This window comes from Myodes glareolus, chromosome 4 (genome assembly GCF_982192425.1).
Source record: "Myodes glareolus chromosome 4, mMyoGla1.1, whole genome shotgun sequence".
Taxonomy (NCBI): Eukaryota; Metazoa; Chordata; class Mammalia; order Rodentia; family Cricetidae; genus Myodes; species Myodes glareolus.
Window position 1 is genome coordinate 74698162 of NC_142029.1, and position 27513 is coordinate 74725674.

A 27513-nucleotide genomic window follows, 5' to 3' on the forward strand; every position below is an offset into this window, starting at 1 on the left:
CTACAAGAGCTCCACACCTACAGAGAAATCCTGACTCGAAAAAACAAAAGAAAAACAAAACAAAAAACATGGCAATCCTTCTGTAGTAGATTTTGTTTATGAAGAAGGGTCTCTTTAGGTAGTTTTGGCTGTTCTGGAGCTCATTATGTAGACCACCCACTGGCTTCAAACTCACAGAGATGCACCCTACCTTTGCCTCCCAATGCTGGGATTACGGACTTGTGCCACCAAGCCTGCCTGCTGCAAATTTTTGAATGTTGAAATTATAGGCATGCACCACTATGCCCAGGGTCTGCTTTTAAAAATCATATTTTTCAATGTGTTGAAGAAAGAGAGCTCCTATGTGACATGCTGCGGAAGGCAGTTCTCTCCTTTCCATATGAGTCCTGGGAATGGAACTCAGGAGGTCAGGATTGGCAGCAAATGCCCTTACCCAGGTCAATTTTATTTTTATTTCTCCCTCATTTATCACCAGGAAAAGTAATCCCTAAATAGAAGCTGTATGGTGTCACTGAAATAAGTGGGCACAGAAGGAAAAATATTTGTGCTCCTGCCTGAATTCTGAGTTACTAGCCAAATGACAGTGAAAGAATTCTCATTCATTCATTCTGTTTATTCAGTGTCTGGCCTGTATTTGTCACTAAGTTGCGCTGGGAACAGAGAGAGGCTTAAAGCACCTTCTGTATTTACGTAGGCCTGGGAGATGGCTCAGCACATAAGGGCGATTTGCCAAGCTTTGAGACCTATGTCCCATAACCAGAATCACATGGTATGGAGAAAACCAACTCCCACAGGCTGCCCTCCAACCTCCACGGATCACTGTGACACGTGCACCCACTTGAAAATATATGTCATTTAAAAAACAAACAAAACACCCACTCTTTTTAAAAATTTGTAGAGGATATGATGTGAACACAGACTTGAGTCCTAACACAGACTGGAGCTAGAAACAGGAGAAATCAGCAGACTCCAGGTGGTCCCTACTGGGTGACAGATGAGAAACTAGCCAGCAAGGGGACAGGAATATTCCAGAGAGTAGTTTCACCTGGAAGCAGCCATACGGTTAAGTTATATGGTACTGGCATGAAAGCTCAAAGGGAAGGATTAAAAAGGAATGGAAGTCTTGAACTTGACCCTGCAAGCCAGTAGCTGTCAAAAGCATGCTGCTGTACTTGACTTCGTGTTGACAAAGCTGCTCGGTGTGTAAAATTGTTCATGGAAGCCAGGCAGTGGTGCATGTGTGGTCTCAGCAACTAAGAGGCTGAGGCAAGGTGGTCAGTTTGAACCCAGTCAGGGCCAGACAGCAAGAACCTGTCTAAAAACAACACACAAAAAATTGTGTTTATAAATGAATTAAGTTCACATGAGCCAGAAAATAAGTAAAGGCAAGAGGCCTACATGAGATCACACTGGCTTCAAAGAGAACCACTGTTCAGCCAAACACTGAAGATCTTTGATTCAGAATGGCTATGTAAAGATGTGATCAAGCTGAGTCCGGTGGCTCAGGTCTGTAATTCCAACCTATTTGGCAGACTGAGGCAAAAAGGATGGAGAGTTCAAGGCCAGCCTGCACAACATATACCTTATCTAAAAATAATCTAAGACCGTCTTTTAGGTAACCGACAAAGATGATCTCTATGAGTTTGGGTGGAGAGAAACTTTGTTGTGTTAGCTGCACCAGGAAGAAAACCACCTTATTTCTGCCTTATCAAGTCATCTGCCTTTCAATGCCACAGCATCACTGTGGCAGAGCGATAAAGTGAGCATGCCATAGAAATTTTTAGCCACATGCTCCAGCGGTAACTACTGCTGGTGTGCTGTGTCATTAGGACTGGTACCTTGCTCTAGTCCCATAGCTTCACAGAATGCCTGGAACACAACTTCAGCTTGGGAGGCATGGGTGGAAAATGAGGGTATGTTCAAGGTTCATGTACTATACTGACATCATGCTTTGTCATGCTGGGACCGATGACACTCGTTCTGATAAAGCAGTCTACAGCACACATTCATACTAAGCTATCTGAAAAACTATTCTGGCTTTATTTAGAAGATGGACGTCAAAGGAGGCAGTCATGTTTTCTGAAGATGTGAATAAGATTTCATCTGAGGTTTTCATCTGCAATCATGGTATTGGGAGCAGGCAAACTGTCTACTTTGAAGCTATATTTCTGGCTAGATAAGGTAGTGAACACTGTAATCTCAACACTTAGAAAATAGAAGCAGAATGATGAGTTCAAGATCATCCTCAACTACACAATGAGTTCCAGAACAGCCTCAGCTACAAGACAAAAACATAAACAAGTCATCTTTCTGGATATTGGAAGGATTAGATATGTGGGGAATTGCATTTTGACTCCATGTACTTAAATTGTAGATTCGTTCATCTAAGTAGTACCTTCCTCTAAAGCTGACTTTACTAGCAAGCCAACACAGAGCTCTGTAGCCTCTACAACCTCATAGGTACATCCGTATAAATTCTTGTTTTACAATGATTTCATTTCAGTGCTGGTTGAAGGTGGGAAGGCAGATGGCCAGACAATGCATTTTAAGTAAATTTACTGAATGTTGTGACTGCATAAAAGCTGGAACCGAAAGGGACTCTCTAGCAGCACAAAGACTAGAGCAGCTGCTGCCTCCCCCAGCGAAGACACCTCGGTCCTAGGACATTCACCTGAGGGCAACCAGATGCATGGTGACCTCGTTTACCTTATTTCCTGGGAAGCTAGGTGGTGAGTAGCACAAGGGCAAGGAGGTCAGGGAACACAGCCTCAACTACTTAAGCTAGGATTACCTTAGGATGTAACAATTTCTAAGGCTCTTTCCTTCTTCTTTAATAAGACAAGGTTTCTCTGGCCTGTCATCTACACAAAACAGCTGGGATGGAAGATATTCTTTAGGTACGGAAACCCAGATGAGCCAGTTATCTGAGTATAAGCTACAGGTAACAGGAGTCACTGTTCCAAACATTAAAATCATGGTGACTGTTGGTGTGAAGAACAGAGAGACAATACCACATGGGATGTTCTGTGAAAAACTCTAAACACTGAATTTACAAAACAGGGTCAAAGGTCAGATTATGGTTTATTAATTATCTGTAAGGCCAGGCATGGTAGGGCACACCTTTAATGTGAGCAGGTGAGGTGTGGTAGGCAGATTGCTGAGTTCCAGGGGACTGACCAATCCACCACACCCCGTCATAGATCTACTCAGAATTACTCACCCATCCTACTATACTGCCCTGTGAGAGGACTCAACTTAGTACATTCAATTCCACAGGACATAAGACGAGCAAAGAATCCAGTTTGTTTATAAGGTAGGAAAGCCCACCCTGTTTTTTCCATTGGAATCTAAACTACGATAAAAGAGACAGAAAGACATCAGTGAGTTCGCAGTGAAATGTTGTCTTTTATATTAAATAAGCACTGAACAGAATAATGGATTCTAGTCAAGAAGCCTTTAGCAAAACACAGTCACAAGCTCCCCTGGGGAGGTCTGGTCAGCCTGCTGCATGGTCGCGAGGAGGAAGACCACAGACAAGCCCCACTCACATCAGGAGCTGGCCAAGTTCCCTTTCGTGTCTACTTTCTTCACCACTGTAATAAATAGAAAACTAGCAATGTCCATACACCTCAGCACAGATAGGTCTCAGGCTTTAGCATACAACTAGAAGTGGTCAGACTGAAAATGCAAATAGAAATTTGGGACTTCTTTAACAATAAGAGCTACAATTCTTAAAGACAGGGCATGAGCTACTCAAAACTTACTTTGCTGGGTGAAGAATTTTGACAGAAGAATCAGGATTAAATAAAGTTCCTCAACAGTCCTACTAGACCTGACATTGTGGCCAGAGCACTGCCAATGTAATTTACAATGCAAGGACAGCCAAGTCACTTGCAATCAATCAACCTTTGGCAGAACCTGCCGCATTAGAGACATGACCCCTAGCACCTGGAAGGTTCAAGGGCATCCACAGTTACATGATAAGTTGAAAGTCAAGCTGTACTATACTGAGAAATGAACAGAACAGCCAGGGATGGTGGAGTAGGTCTGCAATTCTAGGGCTGGGGAGAGACAAGAGGATCTAGGGAAGCCAGGGTACATGTAGACTCTCACTAAGGAAACCCACCCCACCTACCAAGAAAGGGAGCAAAGCATTATCTGTGCTAGCTGCCTAGCTCCTTAATCACAATGATAACTAAGACACTTCATGTGGACATTGCATTCAGTTCACATCTTAAAAAAAAATTATAAGGACTAACCGGTTCTGTCACTGAAGCAATCTGGGATGTCAACCAAAGAAAAATCAAGAAACACTTTCCCCCCCTAAAACAACATAAGTAAATCTGGCAAGAAATGACAGTGGACTCAGTATCTGCATGTAAGCAATAGGGCTGAGTTTTATTTAAAAGGCTAGTGGTTCAAATACTATTGCTTGAATAGCTCTGGTAGATATAAAATGTAGTAACATCTGAGGTTTATACACATACGCAGGAGCTGAAGGTCAACTCATACGACTAGCTCATCCTTGGTCAAGAGAAGCTACAAGCGCATGCTGCAGGAGTGACCTAATGGATTCATTTGGACCATACTCCCACTCTGAGGAACACACAAACACCTGGATAGAAATGTTCTTTTCACACACAAAATTCTTGCTTAATTAGATCTCCTTTCTAAAATTATACCTCAGTTCAGAAAACAATGTCTTGAAAAACTCAAGAACTTGAGCTACTACAAAAATAAAAAGAAATTTGAATGTAGTAAACAATTTTAGTAAACACCATGTGTATTTTCCTGTTGCTAATGAAGACATGATACATTCACAAGACTATGCATTAAAATAAATTCCTACAAAGAGGCTCATCAGGAAAAAACACCATCCCAACTTCTATCCTTCTCAGTCAGGTGCAGGTCTCAGCACAACCCAGCAACTCCTCTAATAGCCCTGATAGCTGCTTTGAAAGCAGAGCATAAAGTCTAGATCATAGCTACTGAATATAACCATTAAGTAGAATCATGGAAGAGCACATTTAATGGGTTACTTCAACCTCCAACCTGGTTCAGTTTAAAATTTTTGAAGATCCAGCTTGTACAGGGTCTATATGTATACCAGACAACCAACAATCTCCTGTTCTCTCAATTGGCAGTTTGTGTAGCTCAAGAACAGACCATTAAAATCTTGATGAACACGCATTATATAAGGTGCCTTAAAAGTTAAATAAGCCACCTGCATGGTGGTGTTTGCCTTTAATCTCAGTCCTCAGGAGGCAGGGGCAGAAAGACTTCTGTGAGTTCAAGGCCAGTCTGGTATATACAGCAAGTTCCAGGCTGCCCAGAACTACACAGCGAGACCCTGCCTCAAAAACTAAAAGACAAACCTAGTTCTCATCTTTATTAAGATGGTGGAATAAATCCAGCATATGCAAAGTGGGGCAAGATGACATACGCCTTTGATCCTAGCACTGGTGAGGCAGAGGTAGGCTGATCTCTTGAGTTTTGAGGTCAACCTGGTAAACAGAGAGTTCTAGAACAGCCAGGACTACACAGAGAAAGCCTGCTTTCAAAAAACCCAAAAAAGAGAGAACAACTACTATGAGAGCAGCTTCACTGTTTCCCGTGGAAAAAGCCAAATATTTTTTTACTGATAGAATTTAAGAATTAAGTCAATTAAGAAACAAACAAGACTAGGGATTACTTCAGTGGCAGAGCACTTGCTTAGTATGTGCTAGGCCCTGGGTTTGATCCGGTACTGTAAAATATATCTATCTATCTATATATATATAAAATGAAAACAAACATATACACCTTAAGATAATATATAAAACTTGAAATAACATCAGGCATTATGGAATGGGAAACAATTAGGATCTCCTACTCCAAACGCTCAAAACAAAGGAAACCATAACAGGTGGGGGGGGCAACGACAATCAGAACTCTGGGTAACACTACACAGACCCTAACATCACAGAACACCACACAGAATGAGATATACATCAATAAGATCATCCTGACAGCAATGCAACTCCTAGATTAAAAATGAGTCAAAAGCTTGCAATGTAATTAAACCCACCTGCAAAGAGATGAAGGGGAAGCAGAAGAAAGGCTGCATGCATGGGTCTATTACAGACATGATATTCATTCAGCAGCATACAAATAATATCCCACAGTCCCCAGAACTTGTTTCACTGCTAGATTGAGGAATAAACTCGTTTGTTAACTATAGCATCTTCCATATCTGAGTGACAAGCATGTTTAATCTGATGCTATTTGCTAATAAAAATACTGAGGATACAGGAATCAAACAAAACAACACAACACACTAACTCATGAACCTTAAAACTGGACCAAAAATAAGTTTAAAGCCAAGTAGATGTGATAATTATCACATATGACATAATCCATAGAAAAAAGGGCCAAGAAAAGAATCTTCATTTTGTACTCGTGCTTGATGTTGTCCTAGGAAAAACAGTGATACTTCGACAAATGTGTCATATACAACAAAAAAAAATCCCCTTCTGGTTTTAAATGAATTTTCCTTGGCTAATTTTTCTCCTGTGCCAAACAAACCTTTATATACAGGACCAGTTTAAATCCCTCCGCCCCTTCAAACATTAGATACAAGCATCCAGGAACATTGTACAATGCAAAGTGCCTTAAGAAAGGATTCTGTAGTGCCAGTGGTGTAACTGATCTGAGGAAGCTGGGATGCTGTTAACACTGATGGGGCCAGTCAAGCAATGGTGGTTTGCTTCTCCTCCGGTGTTTCCTCCAGCAACTGCATGATCAGTTCATGGAGGGGTTTGCAGATCTTTGCATAGCCCCCTCCTGTGAGATGAAGAAAATCAAACATGTCGTGGCAGGAGATGGCACCGTCCGAGTGCACGAAGCCCCCGTCTGTATCCAGGAGCTGCACATTGGCAAGCTTCGGCAGGGAAACCTTGAGAAGTTGGTTCACCTTGGCATTCTTTTGTCTTAAAGGGTTGGGCTTCTCCCCTCGAGGTAACAGACCCTGGGGCAGAGCACAGAAGAGCATTAACAGAGAGGGTTATTTGTTTTTCTTTACTTCCTTACAACTTCCAGTATTCCTGGCACTCATACTCTAACTTCTAAAATACCCAACTATGGCAGTTTGTTTTTTCTTTTTAAATATAATTTATTTTTATTTTATGTGCACTGGTGTTTTGCCTATATGTATATTGGTGTGAGAATGTCAGAAGCCCTGGAACTGAGTTACAGACAGATATGAGCTGCCATGTGGGTGTTGGGGATTGAGCCTGGGTCTTCTGGAAGAGCAGTCAGTGTTCTTAGTCACTGAGCCATCTCTCCAGCCCTGACTATGGTAGTTTTATTTAAAGCTGACTTGTTTGTCCTTTTTGGTTTCTCAGTGTCTTCCTCATCGTGTTGCTAACTGTTGATACTCTTCACGATCAACTCTTCTCCACTGTAAACATTTTATAATTATTTATATGTGTATGAGTGTTTCACTTCCATGTATGTCTATGTACCACATCTGTACCTGGTACCTGCAGAGGACAGAAAAGTGTGTCAGATGCCCTGGAACTGGAGTTACAGATGGCTGTGAGTCATCATGTGGGGACCAGGAATCAAACCTGGGTACTCTGAAGAACAGCAAGTGCTCTTAACTACTAAGTCACTCTCCAAACCTACCACTCTGAACACTTTAGCCAAGATCTTTTTTAGAGCTTCAAAATTCCACTGAACTTCCACCTACAGGTCCCCTCAGCATGTCAAAGAGCTGTTCATCATCTTCTCTGTAAACTGTGCTCCTTGTCAACTGTCATTCCAACATCCAAGTCTCTCATCTTACATTCCTTATTCATCATGGAATCACTAAATGTTCACATTCTAAATATTTCTCTAATCAATCTCTGTTTTCTGAGACAGTTTCTCGTGAATCCCAGGCTGACCTCAAACTAACTACGTGGCTAAGGATTACAGGCATATACCATCACATATGATTTATGTGGTACCAGGAATGAAACACAGGGTGAAGCCTGTGTTCAGCTCATGCCCAGTAAGCACTATAACAAATGAATCACATCCGCAGCCTCCATCTTCTTTTTCTTCACTATGATAATATACATCACCTTTGCTTAGAAACTTAATGGTATTCATCTCAATTACTAAAATATCTCCCACTGGTTCTCCCAAAGCCAGTGTGTCCTCCCTTCAATTCTTTCTCCCTACACCTTGTCAGGAGATTGTAGCCTAGACACACCTACCAATGCCAGAGAAAGCTACACTATATTATAAGAAAGAGAATTGGAATCAAAGCTGTCTTAATTAAACACATAAATGAATGAATTACATACCTGGCAAGATAAATGTATCCTAAATTAATTCTAACTTATATATCAATGATCTAATACAATTAGACAAGTCAATGTCTACATACTATTGGTAAAGAGAAATATTACATGTCAAGGGGAAGATTTTTATCAACGTAAAGTAGAGGTAGTCTTCAACATAAGATAATTGGTTCCATTACAGAAGTGCTGCCAGACATTGCCATCCTCGAAGCTGGCCAATACCTAGTGATGGCACAGGAGTCAACTGCTATTCTGGTAAAAATTTTGTCCCCAGTTTCTCCTATAGGGTATGTAAGACGTTTTATTTCAAGACCAGGTTGACTGTGGGTCCTTTATTTTTACTAACTTGTTATTACTGGAAGGACTGGGCACTGAACCTAGGACCTCATGAATGCAAAGCAAGAGCTCCACCATGAGCTCCAGTGCCAGTCCTCACTGAGAGCTTTATATTCCAAGTAAGCTCTAGTACATATTTACTCTTTCTCTTTCAGTAACGTGTTGGGGCTTTGGTTGCCAATTTAGTTATGATTTTATAGTGCCCCAAAATCCACGAAGAATTCTCAATTTGTTACACTGGTCCTTCTCCCTCTATATTTGCTAAGCTAAAACATTTCAAATGATGAAGTCGGTCCTAAAATTGAGCTTGTTACTGTTAAGTGCAAACGCCAGGACTAGCAGTAATGGCACATGCCTGGAATCCTCACAGTTGGTGACTAAAGAGTAGGAGTTAAATATCCTCAGCTACATACTGAGTCTGATGCCAGCCTTGGCTACAGAATACCCTGTCTCAAAAAAATAAATAAATAAAAATTAAAAAATTAAAAAAAAAAAAAGTTGAAGGCCTTACCTAATATGTCACATGCTAACAATGCTAACATTGCAAAGTCAGGTTGAGATTGAAGTAACCAGGAAAGATGACCAACAAACACTTTGTTTCAACTCTCAAGTCATAAAAAACAGCAGAATGATTATTCCTCATGATCAGGGCAACATATCTACTGGTATTTACAAACAAGAATGAGAAAAAATAGCCATTGAGATGGCTCAATGAGAAAAGACATTGCCAATAAACCTGATGATCTAACCTCAATCCTCAGACCGTGTGGTAGAAGAAAAAAAAAATCAACCACCTTTAGTTGTCTTTTGACCTTCATATACATACACAAGTTTATACAGTACACACAAAATAATTATAAAAAAATATGAAAAAAGATTTTGTACTTGCATAACATTTTCCATAATCAAAGTACCAAGGTATACCGGTTGATTTTTTTTTCCTCCCCTTTGATTTTAAATCATTTCTAAAATAAGACATTTACAATCCTGGCCACAAAAATGGCTCAATGGGGAAAGTGCTTGCTGCCCATGCACAAGAACTCAAGTTCCCCAGAATTTATGTAAAGCAAGACACAGCAGTCACCTGTAATCCCTGCAGCGCTATTCTGAGATGGGAAGTCTCAGACAGGAGGACTCTTGCAAGTTTGTGGGTCAGCTAGCCTGGAATACGCAGGGTGGAACAAGAGATGTCTAAAACTAGGTAGAAGGCAAGGACCAATATCTGAGGTTGTTGTGCAACCTCCACATGTGCATCACAGCATTTGCACACTCACATATAGAGATATACATATGTGGGTACACAGGGATAATTTAATCCCTTTAACCTTTAACAACTGTTCTAATTCTGCTTCTTTTAGACTTTTCCCAAATATTTGGCTATAAATACAAATGAGTGTGTGTTTAAGTAACCACAGGTTTTCCACTTCAATACATCATGGTCCTTTTCACATCCCATTCATAAAGATTTATTTTACTTATTATTATGTATACAACATTCTGCCTCCATGTATGCCTGCAGGCCAGAAGAGGGCACCAGATCTCATTATAGATGGCTGTGAGCCACCAAGTGGTTGCTGGGAGTTGAACTCAGGACCTCTGGAAGAGCAGCGGGTGCTCTTAACCTCTGAGTCATCTTTCTAGCCGTCCACTCAGTTTTTTTTTTTAAAAAAAATACTTATTTATTTATGATGTATACAATATTCAGTCTTTGTGTATGTCTGCAGGCCAGAAGAGGGCACCAGACCTCATTACAAATGGTTGTGATGTGGTTGCCAGGAATTGAACTCAGGACCTTTGGAAGAGCAGGCAATGCTCTTAACCACTGAGCCATCTCTCCAGCCACCCCCCGTCCACTCAGTTTTAATATGATCTGTGCTAATGTAGGATCACTCCCAGATTCCTCATTTAGGTTACTTCTAATATTTCAGTATTATTGATAAGAGCATAATCAATACCTTTATCAAATTTGACTTTTTATAAATAAATTCGGTGTTGGGGATCAAATCTAGGGTCACACACATACTATGCAAATACCCTACCACTGAGTTATATGCCCTCAGCTCCTTAATATTCACTTTAAAACAAAAGGATTTTGGAGAATTTTCAACAATTTTAAAACTAAACAATTTTAAAACAAAAGAACTTTGTTTTAAAGGATTTTGGAGGATTTTCCCTGTACCATTCATATATCAACACCCCCAAGAGGCTTTTTTTAGAGCTAAACTCACAAGTCACAATATACCAGTATGGAATAAAACACAGAATGCAACAACTACAAGGGGGTTGAAGAGAGAGCTCTGTGGTTAGGAGCACTGGCTGTTCTTCCAGAGGTCTTGAGTTTAATTCCCAGCAAACATATGGTGGCTCACAACCATCTGAAATGAGATCTAGTGGCCTCTTCTGTCTGTAGGCATACATGCAGACAAAACACTGTATATACAATAAATAAATCTTTTTTATTTGAATCTTTTTAAATTGTTTTTACTGAGCTATATATTTTTCTTTGAATTAACTCTTTTAAAAAAAATTAAATGCCATGAAGTAAAGACTAAGATCTGGAGCTGGCAAGATAATTCACCAGGTAAAAGTTGTCATGATACCTGATGATCTGAGTTTGAACCCTGGCACCTACATAGTGGTAGAAGAGAAGTATTTCTTTTGTTGTTGGTGGTGTTTTTTTGAGACAGGGTTTGTTTCTTTATGTGGCCCTGGCTGTCCTGGAACTTGTTCTATAGACCAAACTGGCCTCAAACTCACAGAGCTCCACCTGCCTCTATCTCCCAAGTGCTGGGATTAAAGCTGTTCACCATTACCAAGCACTCAATGAAAACTAATTCTTACAGGTTGTCTTCAGACATACCAGTTAAAAAAGATCTGGCTCTTTGGCACCTACAAAATAAAACACAAACTACTGGTAATAGCAAATACATCCCTTCATGACCTTTCCTCCTAACCATCCTGCCTTTGCAAACAACTATCAGAAACTGCTTCCACTTAAAGACTCTCTATTGATGAGAGACACCATTTTTTAAAAAGATTTTTCAGTGACTCTAAAGATATAAAAGCCTCCACCCAGAAAGACGACTCACCAGCACAATGACTTTGGCCTGTGGCTGCCTTGTATTTATAAGCTGTACAATTGCCTCAATTCCACCTGCTACTTCTTCTGCTGTATTTTCATGGTTGTTTGTTCCTACCCAGACAACAATGACCTATAATGAGGGAAGAAAAAAGAGAGAAGACGATAAAGATCAAGGAATAAAAACACATAAAACATTTAAATGAAAACCTATTTAAAAAAAAAAATCAGAGAATCAGGAATAGGTGAGAAGGCTCAACAGGTAAAGGGATTTGCCAAGAGGCTTAATGACCTAAGTTCAACCCCTTCAACTCCTTGGGCCCACATGGTGCAAAGCAAGAATCGATTCCCACAAAACTCTACAAAACTCCACAGTGCCACAGTATGTTTACTCACGTTTGCATGTGAAGACACAAGTAAAATAAATTGAAAATGCAATAAAATTAAAAAAAAATCCAAAGAAAAATGAACTTCTCAGATGATGTTGGGTAACTTCAACTGGAAAACTGAAAACAAAAGTGAAATGGCTTCTTGGGTAAAGACGCCTGTTGCCAAGCCTGCCAATCTGAGTTCAATATCCAAACCCAGGGGGAAGAAAGAGAAAACCCATTTCTAAAAGGTACCCTCTGACTTTTACACACGCATTGTTGAACATGCATGTATAACACACGAAATAAATGTAATCAACTTCCCAGAAACAAAACCTAGTGGCTTATGCCTAATAATATGGTTGAAGATAAATAAACAGCTATAGTAAAGTGGGATTTAAAGGAACTAAATCCTATCACAGTAAAGACTTTTCCCTGGTTACAAATACTCTAGCAATAACAAGAGCACGCAGGAGTGCAAAGGCTATAAACACACAGGTACACTCAATAAAGGAGTCACTGGGATGGAGGTTGGATGTAGTTTTTTGTTGTTAATTTTTTTTAATTGATTTTTATTGAGTTCTACATTTTTCTCTTCCCTCCCTTTCAATCCTCTCCCAAGGTCCCCATGCTCCCAATTTACTCAGGAGATGTTGTCTTTTTCTACTTCCCATGTAGATTAGATCCATGTATGTCTCTCATAGGGTCCTCATTGTTGTCTAGGTTCTCTGGGATTGTGATTTATAGGCTGGTTGTCTTTGCTTTATGTTTAAAAACCACTTATGAGTGAGTACCTATGATAACTGTCTTTCTGGGTCTCAGTTACCTCACTCAATATGATGTTTTCTAGCTCCATCCATTTGTCTGCAAATTTCAAGATGTTATTTTTCTCTGCTGTGTTGTACTCCATTGTGTAAATGTGCCACATTTTCCTTATCTATTCTTTGGTCAAGAGGCATTTAGGTTGTTTCCAGGTTCTGGCTATAGCAAACAATGCTGCTATGAACAGAGTTGAGCACATGCTGGATGTAGTTTTAACAATGTTTTCTCTGCCTGTATTTAATGGCATGCACCATTAAATTTCATCATAGTGAAAGCAACTTTCACTAGGGACTCTCCTTTGTTTCTTCTTTTCTTTCTCTTCAGGGGTTGAAAAAATTATACGCAGTTCCCCAACCGCAGATGTTTATAATGTGAAGACATTACAGATTCATTTGTTCACATACATCCCCAGCTTTTTCAGAAGAACCTAGAGATCTTGGTCATATATTTGTTTATGTACTCAGCATTTCCTGAAGTGAGTCATGGCTCTGCTTCCCACAGTACTGCCCAGGCATTCCGAACCTACCGAGCATCAAATCAACTTCTACTACTGAAGAGTCCTAACAATTATAATACAACCCAGTCACACAATAGACTGGGTCCTTTTTAAGTCGGTGCCTCACTATTTTCCTAAGCACAGATGTTTCCTATACACAAGCATGAAGGAAAAGAGCAAGCATGAATCAGACCTTTAAAGAAGCAATTTTTCACTACTTCAAACAACTGTACTTGAAAGACAAGACTAACCCTATCTTTTAAAAGTATGTTTCATCACCTTAGGCTTAATGTTCTCCAGTTCTCCATTCTTTAGTCTCCATAAAACATGTCGTGTTGTGTCTCCCCCAATTCCAAAATTAAGTGCATGAAGTGGAGAAAACAGCTCTCGCCAAATCTAAAGACAAAAAACTTGTTTTAGTTAAACTAAAAATCACTGGAAATACAAGGCCTTTAATTGCAATATGATTTAATACACCTAAAACTAACATCTTCCACCTTTTTGTTGTTGTTTACTTGGGACAGGGTTTCTCTGTGCAGCCCTGGCTGTCCTGGAACTTACTCTAGAGCAGGTTAGTCTCAAACTCAGAGATTCCCTGCCTCTGCCTCCCTAGAGGTGGGATTTCAGGCATGCACTACCACAAACACTAATCTTCTACATTCTTTATTTAAATGTTAGCACTGAAAACAATATGCCATTCACTTAAAGATCTTTGAGATGCTAGCATGCAGTGATTCATTTCTTTGTTTTGAGACAGGGTTTATCTGTGGCTTTGGAGCCTTCCTGGGACTTGCTCTGTAAACCAGGCTGGCCTCGAACTCACAGAGATCTACCTGTCTCTGCCTCCCAACTGCTGGGAACCTGGCATGACTTAGTTCATAATGCAGCACTGAGGTGCAGCTCAAGAACTTACACAGCCCATTCTAATACCCACTGAAAAATCAAAAATACCCACCCTAAATCAAACTCAATAAACATTTTTCACGAATTTGACTATTTTTAAAAAACTAAATGAAGCCGGGTGATGGTGATACTGTGCCTTTAATCCAAGGACTAGGATCTCTGTGAGTTCAAGATCATCCTGGTCTACAGAGCAAGTTGCAGGACAGTCAGGGCGGGGCTGTTATATAGAGAAACCTTGTCTCAGAAAACCAACCAACCAAACAAACAAAACGAAGTAAAGAAATATGAGTTGAAGAAACTTAAGAGTGCTGGAACAAAAAAAAAAGAAAGTTGTATTTTCTTTTAAGTTTCCTTTGGAAGAATGCCCAACCCAACCCTGAAAATATCTGGAAACGCCTATTACAAAAATATACAAGTTTCAGGGCAGTGGTGGTGCACTCCTTTAATCTTAGCATTCAGGATGCAGAGGCGGATAGATCTTAAAGTTTGAAGCTAACTTGGTCTACAGATTGAGTTCCAGGATAGCCAGGGCTATAGAGAGAAACCCAATCTCTACCTCCCGCCCCCACTCCCACACAGTAAGTCAGAAAGTGGTAGAACACAAATATGTGAGAATCATGAGCAGGACAAAGCAAATAGAAGAATCAGATATTACCACCAGGCAAATACAACAAACATCAAGCTGCTCGGAAGCCAAGACCAAAAAGGGAGTTTAGCTACAAATAATACCACCCCAAGAATCCCACTAGGTACATCTGCTCATAGCACTAGAACATCTCTCAACCCTGAGCCTAGGAGGTCAGTTTAGAATCGAAGACTGTAAGTTATCAGTGGACATATACAAGGAGTCAAGAATACCCAATTTACCTCGTACTGCTGCATCAACTGTACCATGGAATCTCCCACAAACAGCACGTCCGGCTCTTTGTCTTTACAGTCCAGAACAAACCTATTATGCTGGTTTATAGAAGAAAGAAAAATAAGAAATTGGCATTTTTTTTTCCTTTTGCGGTTTGTTGGCCTAAAAAGAACAGCTGTCCAACCAGGTACTGTAAAACATTGGTTATGGGCAAGACCCAGAGATCCACTCCCAACACTATAAAACAAATAAGTAAGCAAGCAAATTAACCAAGCCACCCATCCTTTTCAGACTATTCTAAAGCTTCTTCCTTTTTTTCTGTAGTCAATTGGAAATTATTTTCTACCAATACCATACTGATTACTCTATTCAAGAAAATCACAATTCTACCAAATCCAGAATATCAAAATGCTTCATATAATTTAAAAAACAAAACAAAGCAAAAAACCCTACCTTTTCCTCAAATTTGGGGGAAAAAAAGGCATTTTGGGCCTATCAAGATGACTCAGTAGACATATGCATATGTATATATGTATACAAACGTATGTATACAGACATATGCATATGTATACATCGATGCAAACTTATTGTTATGACATTTTCTAGATTTGTTTATCTCCTTTATACAGCTATGTATCTGTTAAATTATTTGAGATTTTGTTGTTTTTTTTGAGACAAAGTCTCACTATACAGTCCTGGCTAGCTTATAACTTTATATATAATAAACCAAAATGGCCTCAAATTCAATAGAGATCCACCTGCCTCTACCTGAATGTTGACAGTTAATGCATGTGTCACCACACTCAGTCTTTTTCGTTTTTGAAACTGTCTTGAATACCCCAGACTAGCCTTGAATTCCTGTATCCTTTTGCCTCTACCTCCCAATTGTGCTGGGAAAATAGATGTGAGCTAATTCTTTTATTTTTTAAAAAAAAGTTTTACTTTACTTAGGGCTGCATAAAAGCATGAATGTATGAGGGTAAATGAGGAAGCCACTAGAGGGCATCTTATCACTTGAAGCTGGAGATTCAGGTGTTTGATGAACCACCCAAGGTGGGTGCTGGACCTGAACTCCACTCTTCATAATTAAGTAGCAAGTGTCCTTAACTGCTGAGCCATCTCTCTACTTCCCATGACTCAGGTATTACAGCAAACACAAGTTAGAATGTTCTTCTTATGAAACCATACTAAGAAAATAAAAACTAGCCATTAACATCCATTATCCAATCCATATCAGGCTTTACAGATTCTCTAAAAGTATAACATTTATCCTTGTCTAATTAAAACCCAAATCTTTTTTTCCTCCTCAGCTTCCTCTTGAGGTAGATGCCTAGCTTGTAGATATAATACATATTTTGTTTTTTTAAAAGATTGATTGATTGATTGATTATGTATACAGTATTCTCAGTATGTATGCTGCAAGCCAGAAGAGGGCACCAGACCTTATTACAGATGGTTGTGAGCCATCATGTGGTGCTGGGAATTGAACTCAGGACCTTTGGAAGAGCAGGCAGTGCTCTTAACCACTGAGCTATCTCTCCAGCCCTGTAATACATATTTTGAACAGAGCTGTAACATCCAAATGCAAAAATGTCAGCAGATCAGGACTCAATCCTTTCCAGTCTAATCCAAGTTTAAAAGCAGGAGGAACCCAGTGGGAACTGCCTGACAGTTTACTTTTTAAAGTCAGGGTCTAACTATGTAGCCCAGGCTGGCCTTTAACTCCTGGTAGTGCTGCCTCAATCTCCTGAGTTTAGATCATTGGCATGTGCTGCCTACCATACCTGGTCAAGAAATTTTTTTGCCATGTAGTGGTGGCCCACACCTTTAATCCCCAAACTTGGGAGGCAAGAGGCAGGTGGATCTCTTTGAGTTTTTTGAGGCCTGCCTGGTCTACAGAGAGGATAAGCTCCCAAGCTACAGAGAAACCCTGCCTGGAAAAATTAGAAAGAAAAGAAATTAGAGAGCTCTAGGTTCAGTGAGAAACATTGCTTAGAAAGGTAAGGCGAGGAACAATCAATTGAAGAAAACACCAGATCTCTGGTCATCACACACATGCAAACACGTTAGCTTGTGCATGCACACGCATATACTAGCATACACACAAAGTCATCCATCCATGCAAGTAATCTATATGCACCAACTTTTACCTGAGACATCCACCTGTCATCTCCTTGAATATCTTCTGCTGCATGTGGAATAGCTGCTGGGTTCGAGTCTCCTTGGCTCATTCTACACCTGAGGAGAAATGTCTGTCATGTTTCATTTATTAACAAGAACATTAAAATACTAAATAAAGTCAGGTTTTTGAGACAGGGTCTCACTATGTAGCGCTGGCTATCCTGGAACTTACTATGCTACTGGCCCAGCTACTATTTGTTTATGTATTTATTTATTTTATTTATGTTTTCCAGGACAGGGTTTCTCTGTGTAGCCCTGGCTGTCCTGGAACTCACTGTGTAGACTAGACCAGACTGGCCTTGAACTCATAGAGATCTGCTTGGTACTGCCTCCCGAGTGCTGAGATTAAAGGCATGTATTACCATCACTCTGCTTCTTTCTAAAAATATTTCTGTTTATGTAAAGATGTATGCATGCTTGTATGTTTGTGCATCAAATTTGTGTAGTGCTCACAAAAGTCAGAAGACGGGGATCAGATACCCTGGAATTGGAGTTATAGAAGACTGTGAAGTGCCATATGGGTGAAGGGAATTGAACTGGGTTCTCTGAAAGAGCAGCCAGTATGGTTTTTTAAAAATTTTTTTGGAAGGTTAATATATTAATTATGTATATAGTATTCTGTCTGCAAGTATGCTGCAGGCCAGAAGAGGGCACCAGATCTCATTACAGATGGTTGTGAGCCACCAAGTGGTAACTTGGAATTGAATGCAGGACCTCTGGAAGAGCAGTCAGTGTTCTTAACCTCTGAGCCATCTCTCCAGCCCATACTGTCAGGTTAAAATAACATTTATTTTATTACGGATTTTGCCTGGGAACTAAAACAGGGTTGATTTTCAGCAGAGATGAATTCTAGGACATGATTACATAAGTCTCTAAAATATTATCACTGACTTTAGACATTTTCATATTACTTATGAAAAGAGCATCACATAAAACATTAACCCCATCACTCCTCTCTCAGCTGTTACTAAGATTAAAAGAACAAATGGTGGCATACTCCATTTAATCCTAGCACTCTGGAGGCAGAGGTAGATGAATCTTTGTGAGTTCAAGGCCAGGCTGGTTTAGAGAGTGAGTTCCAGGACAGCTGGAGCTGTTATACAGAGAAACCCTGTCTCAAATCCCACCCCCCAAAAGGTAAAAACTCCGCTCCAAATATACACTTTACCTGACACACCCATTCTATGTCAGTTTTCATGATTACTGACTGTAGCAAGCACAAAATTGCTTAAAAAATTAGACACTTAAAGAACAATAAAATCTACACTACAGCCTTTAAGGCTGCTAGAATTACACACTAAAAAATAGAGTATGGGGAACCTGATGAGTTAGTTCAGTGGTTAAGAACACTTGCTGTTCTTGCGGAACCTGGGTTTGGATTCTAACACCCATGTGAAGTGGCTTATAACTCATGTAATTCCAACTCCAAGGGATATGATAATCTCTGCAAGTCTCCACAGGCACCACCACACACATGGCATACAAACACAGACACAGACTACAGGAGCCAGTCACATGGCTTAGAGAGTAAAAGCACTTGTCATGAAAGCCTGGCAACCTGAAACAGAGCTCTAAAATTCACACCGCGGAAAGAGGACCAACTCTGTAAAAATCCCATGCTTTGATCTACCTACCTACCTACACAAACACACACACATACACACACTGATTCTCTCTCTCTCTCTCTCTCTCTCTCTCTCATTCACTCACAGTGGCAGTGGCATTCACATACATATCATACATGAATGCTTAAAAAAATTATATATTGTGGCACATGTCTTTAATCTCAGCACTCTGGAAGCAGAGGCAGGGAGATCAAGAAGAGTTAGTTCAATAGTTTAAGGCTAACCCAGTTTCCATAGTGAGTTCTAGGACAACCAAGGCTAAGTTGAGATATTATAGAGAGGTCTTATTTCAATAAACAAACAAATAAAATAGGCTGGAGAGATAGATGGCTCAGAGGTTAAGAGCACTGGCTGCTTTTTCAGAGGACCCTGTTTCAGTTCCCAGTGCCCATTTGGGAGCTGTCTGTAATTGTAGCTCTTGGGTATCTAACACTCATTTCTGGCCTTCTTGGGCACCAAGTATGAACATGATACACAAATATATATGCAGGCAAAACACCCATATACATAAAATGTTTTGACTAAACAGGACTACAGCAACAATTAGAATCCACTAAATTATCACAGTGACTATACAGTAATTAAAGTACTAATAAGACAAAACTGAGGAAGATGAAGGTGCTCAAATTCAACCCCAACATTCTTGTTTAGAAAAGAAAGCCAGGTGTGACAGTGTGTGCTAATAATCCTAGCTCTGAGGAGGTGGAGACAGACAGATACTTGAGATCGTAGCCAGTGTAACGGTCTAGCTTAGAATAACTTAGAATTTGAGGTTAGAGAGAAAACATTTATTGTCTCTTAAAAATCATGAACAGTACCTTAGTAACAACATTCAAGGTGAAGTGACACATGCCTTTAATCCCAGAATTCAGGAGACAGAGGCAGGTGTGCTTCTGTAGGTTGAGGACAGCTTGGTCTACACTGCAAGCTCCAGGCCAGTTAGGGTTATGTCTCAAGACTGTCTCAAAAAGGGAGTGATGGAGGTGAATATTAACTGAGGAACACCCAAAGTTTGATGCCTGACCTTCACATGTACTACATGCATGTGCACCCACAGAAACACACAAAGACAAAACTAGGCACTAGGGATAAAGCCTGGTTAGTAGCATGCTTGCCTGGCCATGCCTGGGTTCAATTCCTAGCACCATACTAAATTCTATCAAAAATATAATCTTTATAATCTTATAATCCTAACACTCAGGAAATAGCAGGGAAAACAGAAACTCAAGGTCAACTGTACCTACACAAGTTCAAGACCATCCTGAGATACATGAGGTCTTTTCTCAAAACAAAGGTTAAGTCAAACAGAGTGGCTTTCACCATTTGGGAGATTAAGGGAAGGAAGCTCTGTGAGTCTGGGGCAACCTGACGCCACACAGTGAGTTCCAGGCTACCAAGTAAGTGAGATCCTATCTCAACACACACACACACACACACACACACACACACACACACCTCAAATGGTGGTGCACACCTTTAATCCCAGCACTCTGGAGGCAGAGGCAGGCGGATCTTTGTGAGTTCAAGGCCAGCCTGGTCTACAAGAGCTAGTTCCAGGACAGGCTCCAAAGCTACAGAGAAACCCTGTCTTGAAAAACAAAACCAAACCAAAACAAAACAAAAAAACCAACCAAACAAGCAAACAAAAGCCACCAAAGATTAGGAGACAAACAGTCATGGGAGAAAACTGTCTCAGAACCAAGTGGAAGTGTTACCTGTGTTTCAATTTGTCTTTATTGGCCTGTTACAGGCAATGATTACACACAAGAATGTAACTGTCTATGCCATTTTTCATGCTAATTTATAGAATTCCGTGTCTAAGGACAGTGCCTTTTACTACTGAAAGACATTTTACATACACCCTAGTGCTGGGATTAAAGGTGTGTGCCACCACATCCACCTAGACCTTACCTTTTAATTCTTCTTTTTAAAAATTTATTTATTAAAAAAATTATTTATTTTATGAATATGAATGCTCTTTTGACTTTATGCCAGAAGACAGCATCAGATCTCACTATAAACGGTTATGAGCCACCATGTGGCTACTGGGAATTGAATTTAGGACCTCTGGAAGAGCAGCCAGTACTCAACCTCTGAGCTCTCTCTCCAGCCCAACATGCATATTAATTAGTCAAGTTTTATGGGTTTTGAGACAAGGTCTTGTCACATAATCCAGGCTAGATTCAAACTCACTACCCTGCCTCACTACCTCGTCCTCCCAAATGCAGAGATTGTAGGTGGTCATCACGGAGGCTATTTTCTATCTTTTTTCTTTTTGGCTTAAAAAATAAATTCTGTTTTTTTTTTTTTCCTTAAAGTTCCAAAGATTCATCTCATGCATCAGGTCACAATCTATTCTTGAGACCACAGGCCTGTATAAACTTTAACATCTTCTTGGGTCTACAGCTTAATTTAGAAATGGGTTTTCTGAACTTACCTATCAGGTAAACAACTATCTAAAACAATTCATAATTAACACTTATTAAGAACTTACTAGCCAGGCGGTGGTGATACATGCTTTTAATCCCAGCATTTGGGAGGCAGAGGCAGGCAGATCTCTGTGAGTTCGAGGCCAACCTGGTCTACCAGACCTAGTTCCAGAACAGGCTCCAAAGCTACAGATAAACCCCATCTCGAAAAACAAAACAAAACAAAAACAAACAAACAAAAACGGAACTTACTAGCTATAATACCATATCTTTAACCCTAGCACTCAAGGCAGGCAGATCAGGGAGTTCAAGAAAGACAGCTTAGTCTTAGTCTACACAGAATGTTCCAGGATAGCCAGGGCTACCTGAAGAGGCCATGTCTCAAGTCTAGAAAGAAAGAAAGAAAGAAAGAAAGAAAGAAAGAAAGAAAGAAAGAGAGAGAGAGAGAGAGAGAGAGAGAGAGAGAGAGAGAGAGAGAATCTGTTCTATTGGAAAACTGTTAAGTAGGAAAGGTAGGATTTGAAACAGAAGTCATATATAGGTTGTAGCTCTCTGAGATATTCAGAGTTGCATTTGTGCATACATGAGATGCCTTGAGAATGGGTTCCAGGTTCACTTATATTCCAGGTACATCTTACAGTGTGGAGGCAGCTTTATATAATACTGTTAGTGTACTGAATGTTTCACTATGATCCAACATATGATGTTAGATATGGAATTTACCACTTGTGGTACCATGTGATTTTCTCAAACTAAAAATATAAACCAGATTCAGAGCATTCCAGACCTCTGAATTAGGAATGCAACGCCTGTTCAACTTATTGCTGTTTGAGGGATGGTGGGCTTATTCCATTTAGTGGCACTGGGTATTGAACCCAAAACCTACACGTTGGGTAAGTAATCTACTACTGAGCTATAGTTCCATCACTAATCTATTCCTGTTAAGCAAACCAAGGCCATCATTACTTTTTAAATTTAAAAATTAAATTAATTGGTATGTGTGTGCCATCTTGCCAACCTCATTCTTTGCTTATCTGTCTTAAAGAACACAATAGTTGACAGTATCTGACTTCCAAATGTCTAAACTTTGAGTTTTTGAGACACATTTTCTCTGTGTGACCCTGGCTATCCTGGAACTGCTCTGTAGACAAGGCTGACCTAAAACTCAGAGATCCACCTGTGTCTGCTGAAATTGTTTGCCACCATGCCTGGCTTGGCTAGACCTCTTGATTGCTCTTTCTGGTCTGGACAATAAAGAAGAGTTGGCAAGAGTTTATGGCTCAGTTTTCTATTTCTAGGTTTTAAAAATGTTACCAAACTGCAGGCTTCTATGAAATAGTGGAAGTTACTCTGTGTTGTAAGATGTCTGATGTGGCAGACGAACACAACATCCAAGAGTCGGAGGCACAAAGCATTTGCACTCAGTTTCAGTAGCTTCGCCTTTGTATTCATACTGAAGGTAAGAGCTAGTTTGGAATGGTTTTCAATCTTCTCTCAGTTACAACCGCCTTTTAACTTTAGGCAAGCAAATTTTCTCAGTTTCTCCTTCCATGTCCCTTCATTTTGTCTTGGGGAAAAAAAATGGAACTTATGACTGGGTATTGGACACCTGTGATCTCAGCATCTGGACACAGGTACCGCACAAAGTCCAGGCAGCCAGGCTACACAGAGAGCCCCTCAAGCAGAATATAAGATTTAGGGTTCAGATGGAAGTGCTTTGCTCAGGGTTTTGAGTGATAATAATAATAAAAAGCAAATAAGTGAAACCGCTTGATAAAGTAAAATTTATCATGCAACCTATTCCTGTATAAATCAAGCTTTGTTCAAGAATAAAAGGACAGCCAGGAAGTAGTGATGTACACCTTTAATCCCAGCACTTGTGAGGCAGAGGCAGGAGGATCTCCGGGAGTTTGAGGCCAGCCTGGTCCACAAAGCGAGTGCCCATAGCCTCAAAAGAAAGAAAAAAAATTATATATATATATATATATATACACACATATAGTTACCCTTGGTAGCAAGCACTCTGAATCTATTTGGCAAATAGATTCAGAGTGCTTGCTACCAAGGGTAACAATCTGAGCCTTGATTCCAGAGCCCCCATGGTGCAAGAATAGAACTCCTCAAGCTATTCTCTGACCTACACACATATGATTTCTAAATATAGAAAATTTGGAGAGACGGGGGGAGATGGTTAAGAGCATTGGCTGCTCTTGCAGAGGACCACGGTTCAACTCTCAGCACCCACATGGTGATTCACAACCATCTGTGACTCCAGTTCAGGGGATCTGGTGCCTTCTGGCCTCTGTTGGCATTGCATACATGTGATACACGTACGTACATACATACATACATGCAGGCAACATATTTATAAACATGAAAATAAAGGTTTTAAAAAATACAGAAAATTTTAAAATGAATGAAGAAATGAATCAGGAGTCATCCAAAGAGCAACTTATGGAAGTTGCAAAAAAAAAAAAAAATCTGAATTGCAAGGATTCCTGAACTAGGCAGAAGGCAATTTTCTATCCCAGTCACACTGAGAATAGTGGTGCACACCTTGAATGCCAGCACTTGGGAGGCAGAGGCAGGCATATCTCAGTGAGTTAGAAGCCAGCCTGGTCTACAGAGCTAGTTTTAAGACAAAATTACACAGAGCAACCCTGTCTCAAAATACAAACAAATGGGGGAGGGGGAGATGAAGAGATGGCTCAGCTGTTAAGAGCACTTACTTCTCTTCAGAAGTCCTGTTTGATTCCCAGCAACTACAGGTGCAGCTCATACCTGTAACTTCATTTCCCAGTGGCAGTGCTCAATTCCTAGTAGCGCAAAAAAAAAAAACAAAAAAAAAAAACAAAAAAAAAAAACCAGCACCCCCCCCCATGAGTAAGAACCTTACTGATTCTTAATAATCTCTTTACCCAACAAACAGACAAACAGCAGGCTTGGTAGTAAAAAAGTAGCAGGAGGGAAGTAAAAGGTGGGTAGTTTTGTAAATTTCCATGAAAAAAGTATTCTGCAGAGAACTTTAGTTGTCCTTCAAAATTCTCTGGGAAGAGGAAGCAATCCTAATCTGAAACTTTCTGTCCTCTCCACTTAGACCATGACGACACAGAACCAGACTTTCTATATGCATGGTGTGGAAGCTAGTCCCAACAAAACAATTACCAATTCCCCAGCTCAATTGGATTTTGTGTGTGTGAACCATGAAACTAACAGAGACCTTTGAAATGAGAATGAAAAGATTTCGAGCGCTTCCATTAAGACCTGAGGCTTTTCATCTTGCTTCAGAGCCGCTGGCAGGGTTATTCTGAAGAGGAAAGCAGGCCTCATCAGAATACCCCTCCCTCAACCTCTGGTGGGCGGCCCCCCAGGATGCAGCACATCCATAATTTATCATCAAGTGCCCATGCCAACAAATTAATGCATAATGACTCCCTCCCCTACTATCCCACAAGGAGGTAACCTTTAAGTCAGAACAATGTGCCCAGAGAAGTAACCTAAAGACAGACACAGGCCCATCCAAGGCAAAGATAAGCCCGTATTTTCTCTTTCCTCTTTCTCCACATCTTCTCCCTCTGGCCCTCTCTCTCCACCCAATTGAAAGCTGTAGAAAATGCAGCTCTAGGACCAGCTCCTAGCGTCCAGGTGCTCTTTCCTTTGTCCATAGCCACGCTCTTCAAAGACGCCAAAGCTTTAAGGCTGTGGCTTTTCTTAAGGTTCGTATAGAAAGGATGAACGGCAGCGCTGGCCTGGGAGCTATGGAAAGCAGAATAATGAGTCACTCTGCCAGGAGTCAATCAAACCTGTAGACCACAGGCTCTGATCCGCTAAATGGTCATGGACGACGGGGGTGGAGGGTAGGCAGGGGAAACACACCGTCAAGAAATCTATTCACTGACAAGGATTCACCAAACTGGTAGGCCATGGGCCAAACCACCAACGTCTCGGCCTCTTCGCCGAAGAGAGTGGGTGACTCTTAAGGCTAGCCTTCTAACAATCCTTTTAGAGTCCTGACACGGGTCTTTGGAGTGTTTTAGAGAAGGCAACAGAGAAGTTTCTAATGAGAAGACAGTTTTCGACAAAAAGGAAAAAAGAAAAAGAGCGTGATCCGTTTAAAAAAAAAAAAAAAGCACACCCGAACAACCGAGTCACAGGCTTAGGCCTAGAGGTCCCACCCCGGAGATGGAGGGAAAAGGCACCAGCCGAAGAAGAAGGCAGGAGGCCGGCCCAGGAGACCTGCGGGCCACAAACCCGCCAGCCAGGGCGAGACCCGGGTGCCGGAGGGCAGGAGGGACCGCGCCGGGCCCTCAGGGGCCTGTGGGGCGAAGGCGCGAGGCGCGGCGGGGGAGGGGCAGTGTGGGGGAGGGGAGCCGAGCCTCACAATACCATCTCGCTTGCGCGTCCCACCCGCGACGCCGAAGCCCCAGCTCCGCGGTCCCCGCAATGCACTCACAGAGGCAGAGGGTCCGTGCGGGCCCCCAGCAGCTGCGGCGTCGGCTGGTTGCGCGTCTGTCGCTCCCTTGGTCCCGGCGGCCCCGTTCCGGCGCGCGTCCCCTCCTCCGGCCCCAGCGCCAAGCAGCAGCGCCTCCACTTCCGGTCCCCCTGCCACTCAGGCAAATGGCTTCCGGAAGTCCCGCCCCGTACTTCGGGGAGAGCGGCCGAACTGGCGCGCCACACTTTCCCTCTCAGTCGGCGCTCTCCGCTTGGCGCGCAGGTGACCAACGGTCCGTGCCAGTTTACCGACTTTGTTCTCTTTTTCCCCTCGACTTGAGGGCGACATGAAGCTCCATGTTTCTTGGGCCTTCCTGTCGTGATATGATGATGGAAATCATCTCGAGATGGCCTTAGGCACTGTGGAGCGTGATCTCACGCTGACGCCATTCCCTTCTCAAGCCACCTAGCCTGGTATCCTCCACCCACGGGATAAACCGGATTGCAGAAAATGGGGAGAAATAGGCCCGAAGTTAAAAGAAGCCCCCCACATTTACGAGCAGAATTTCTATTTCTATGATGAAATCACCTCTAAGGTGATAACCCTTAGGATGACAGAGCCCCCAAGTCTTTACCTTAAAGACCCATCCAGTTTAGAGGAGTACATAGAGTCAATATTGAGATTAGAAGTTAACGGCTGGATAAGTGCGGGGCCGGTCAGCGCCAAGAGGAGGGGCAAGAGATTGCGTCATCGCCAGAGTTGGCGCTTTAGGAATCATTCAAACCTATGAGGCGAATAGCAGAACATTCCAAGACCCTGAAACTGACAGTTTGAGGTTGTGCTGGGGAAAACCTTTGAGAATGTTGTTGAAACCTGTGAGCCTAAACTGTAAAGATAACTAAATTTTCAGAGCACCAATGCTGTTTTGTGCTACTCGTATTATCTCAAGTCCGAAACGATGTTTTCATCATATCAAATGATTTTGCCATTGCTAATTTACCTCATAACTCTCCGGTGGATATTCCAGTCGCATATGGTGCACTAGCAAGAGCTCAGTAAGTGCTGTTTCAAGTATTTTGCTCAAAAGAGTTGGTGTCTGGGAACTTAAATGATTAAACAGTCTAGAAATACATTGATAAGAGAAACAACTTGAATTAGTCTCCAATGATAAACCCTTATGTCCTGGTTGTTTCTGTCAACTCGACACAAGTCAGGGTTGTTTGGGAAGAACTTCAACTAAAGAAAAAAAAGTGCCATCTTCAGATTGACATGTAGGTAGTGTGTGTAGGGGGAGTATTTTCTTGTTTAATAATTGATGGGGAAGACTCAGCTCAGTGTGGGTGGTGCCACTCCTGGGCAGGTGGTCCTGAGTTGTATAAGAAAACAGCCAGCCAGCACTCAGGAGGCAGAGGCCTGTGGATCTCTGTGAAGTCCAGGCCAACCTGGTCTACAAGAGTTACTTCCCAGACAGTTAGGACTGTCCACAGAGAAACCCTGCCTCGAAAAACTAAAAAAGGAAGGAAGGGAGGAAGGGAGGGAGGAAGGGAGGAAAGGAGGAAGGAAGGATGAAAGACAGAAAAAGAAAGAAAGAAAGCAGACAGAACAAGTCAGTAGGCAGCTAGCTGTCTGTGCCCTCTGCTTCAGTTCCTGCCTCCA

The 27513-nt window shown here is 41.3% G+C and overlaps 1 protein-coding gene across 2 annotated transcripts; it reads right to left on the reverse strand.

The window, feature by feature from the left end:
- Positions 1–3062: 3062 nt before the first annotated feature.
- On the reverse strand, positions 3063–26538 carry Pafah1b2 (platelet activating factor acetylhydrolase 1b catalytic subunit 2). Of its 2 annotated transcripts, none has more exons than XM_048417535.3 (6): positions 26492–26538; positions 17341–17428; positions 15199–15288; positions 13708–13824; positions 11753–11875; positions 3063–7006 (listed from the first exon to the last, which is right to left on the reverse strand). In XM_048417535.3, the coding sequence occupies exons 1-6, from the start codon at positions 26521–26523 to the stop codon at positions 6728–6730; spliced, it is 729 nt and encodes a 242-aa protein (XP_048273492.1). In that variant the 5' UTR covers positions 26524–26538; the 3' UTR covers positions 3063–6727. The 2 variants fall into 2 exon arrangements, with proteins under 2 accessions (XP_048273492.1, XP_048273494.1); XM_048417537.3 differs by lacking the exon at positions 26492–26538 and adding an exon at positions 25879–26008.
- Between the last annotated feature and the right edge of the window lie 975 nt (positions 26539–27513).

What these genes read in the sequence shown, in the direction of transcription:
- Pafah1b2 (XM_048417535.3), bottom strand. Translation starts at nt 26,523, where the DNA reads ATGTACTCCTCTAAACTGGATGGGTCTTTAAG. An exon ending in AAACTGGATGGGTCTTTAAG is followed by an intron (nt 17,429 to 26,491) that starts GTAAAGACTTGG and finishes ATTTCTCCTCAG; the next exon opens with GTGTAGAATGAGCCAAGGAG. An exon ending in TGGAGAACATTAAGCCTAAG is followed by an intron (nt 11,876 to 13,707) that starts GTGATGAAACAT and finishes CCCTCATTATAG; the next exon opens with GTCATTGTTGTCTGGGTAGG.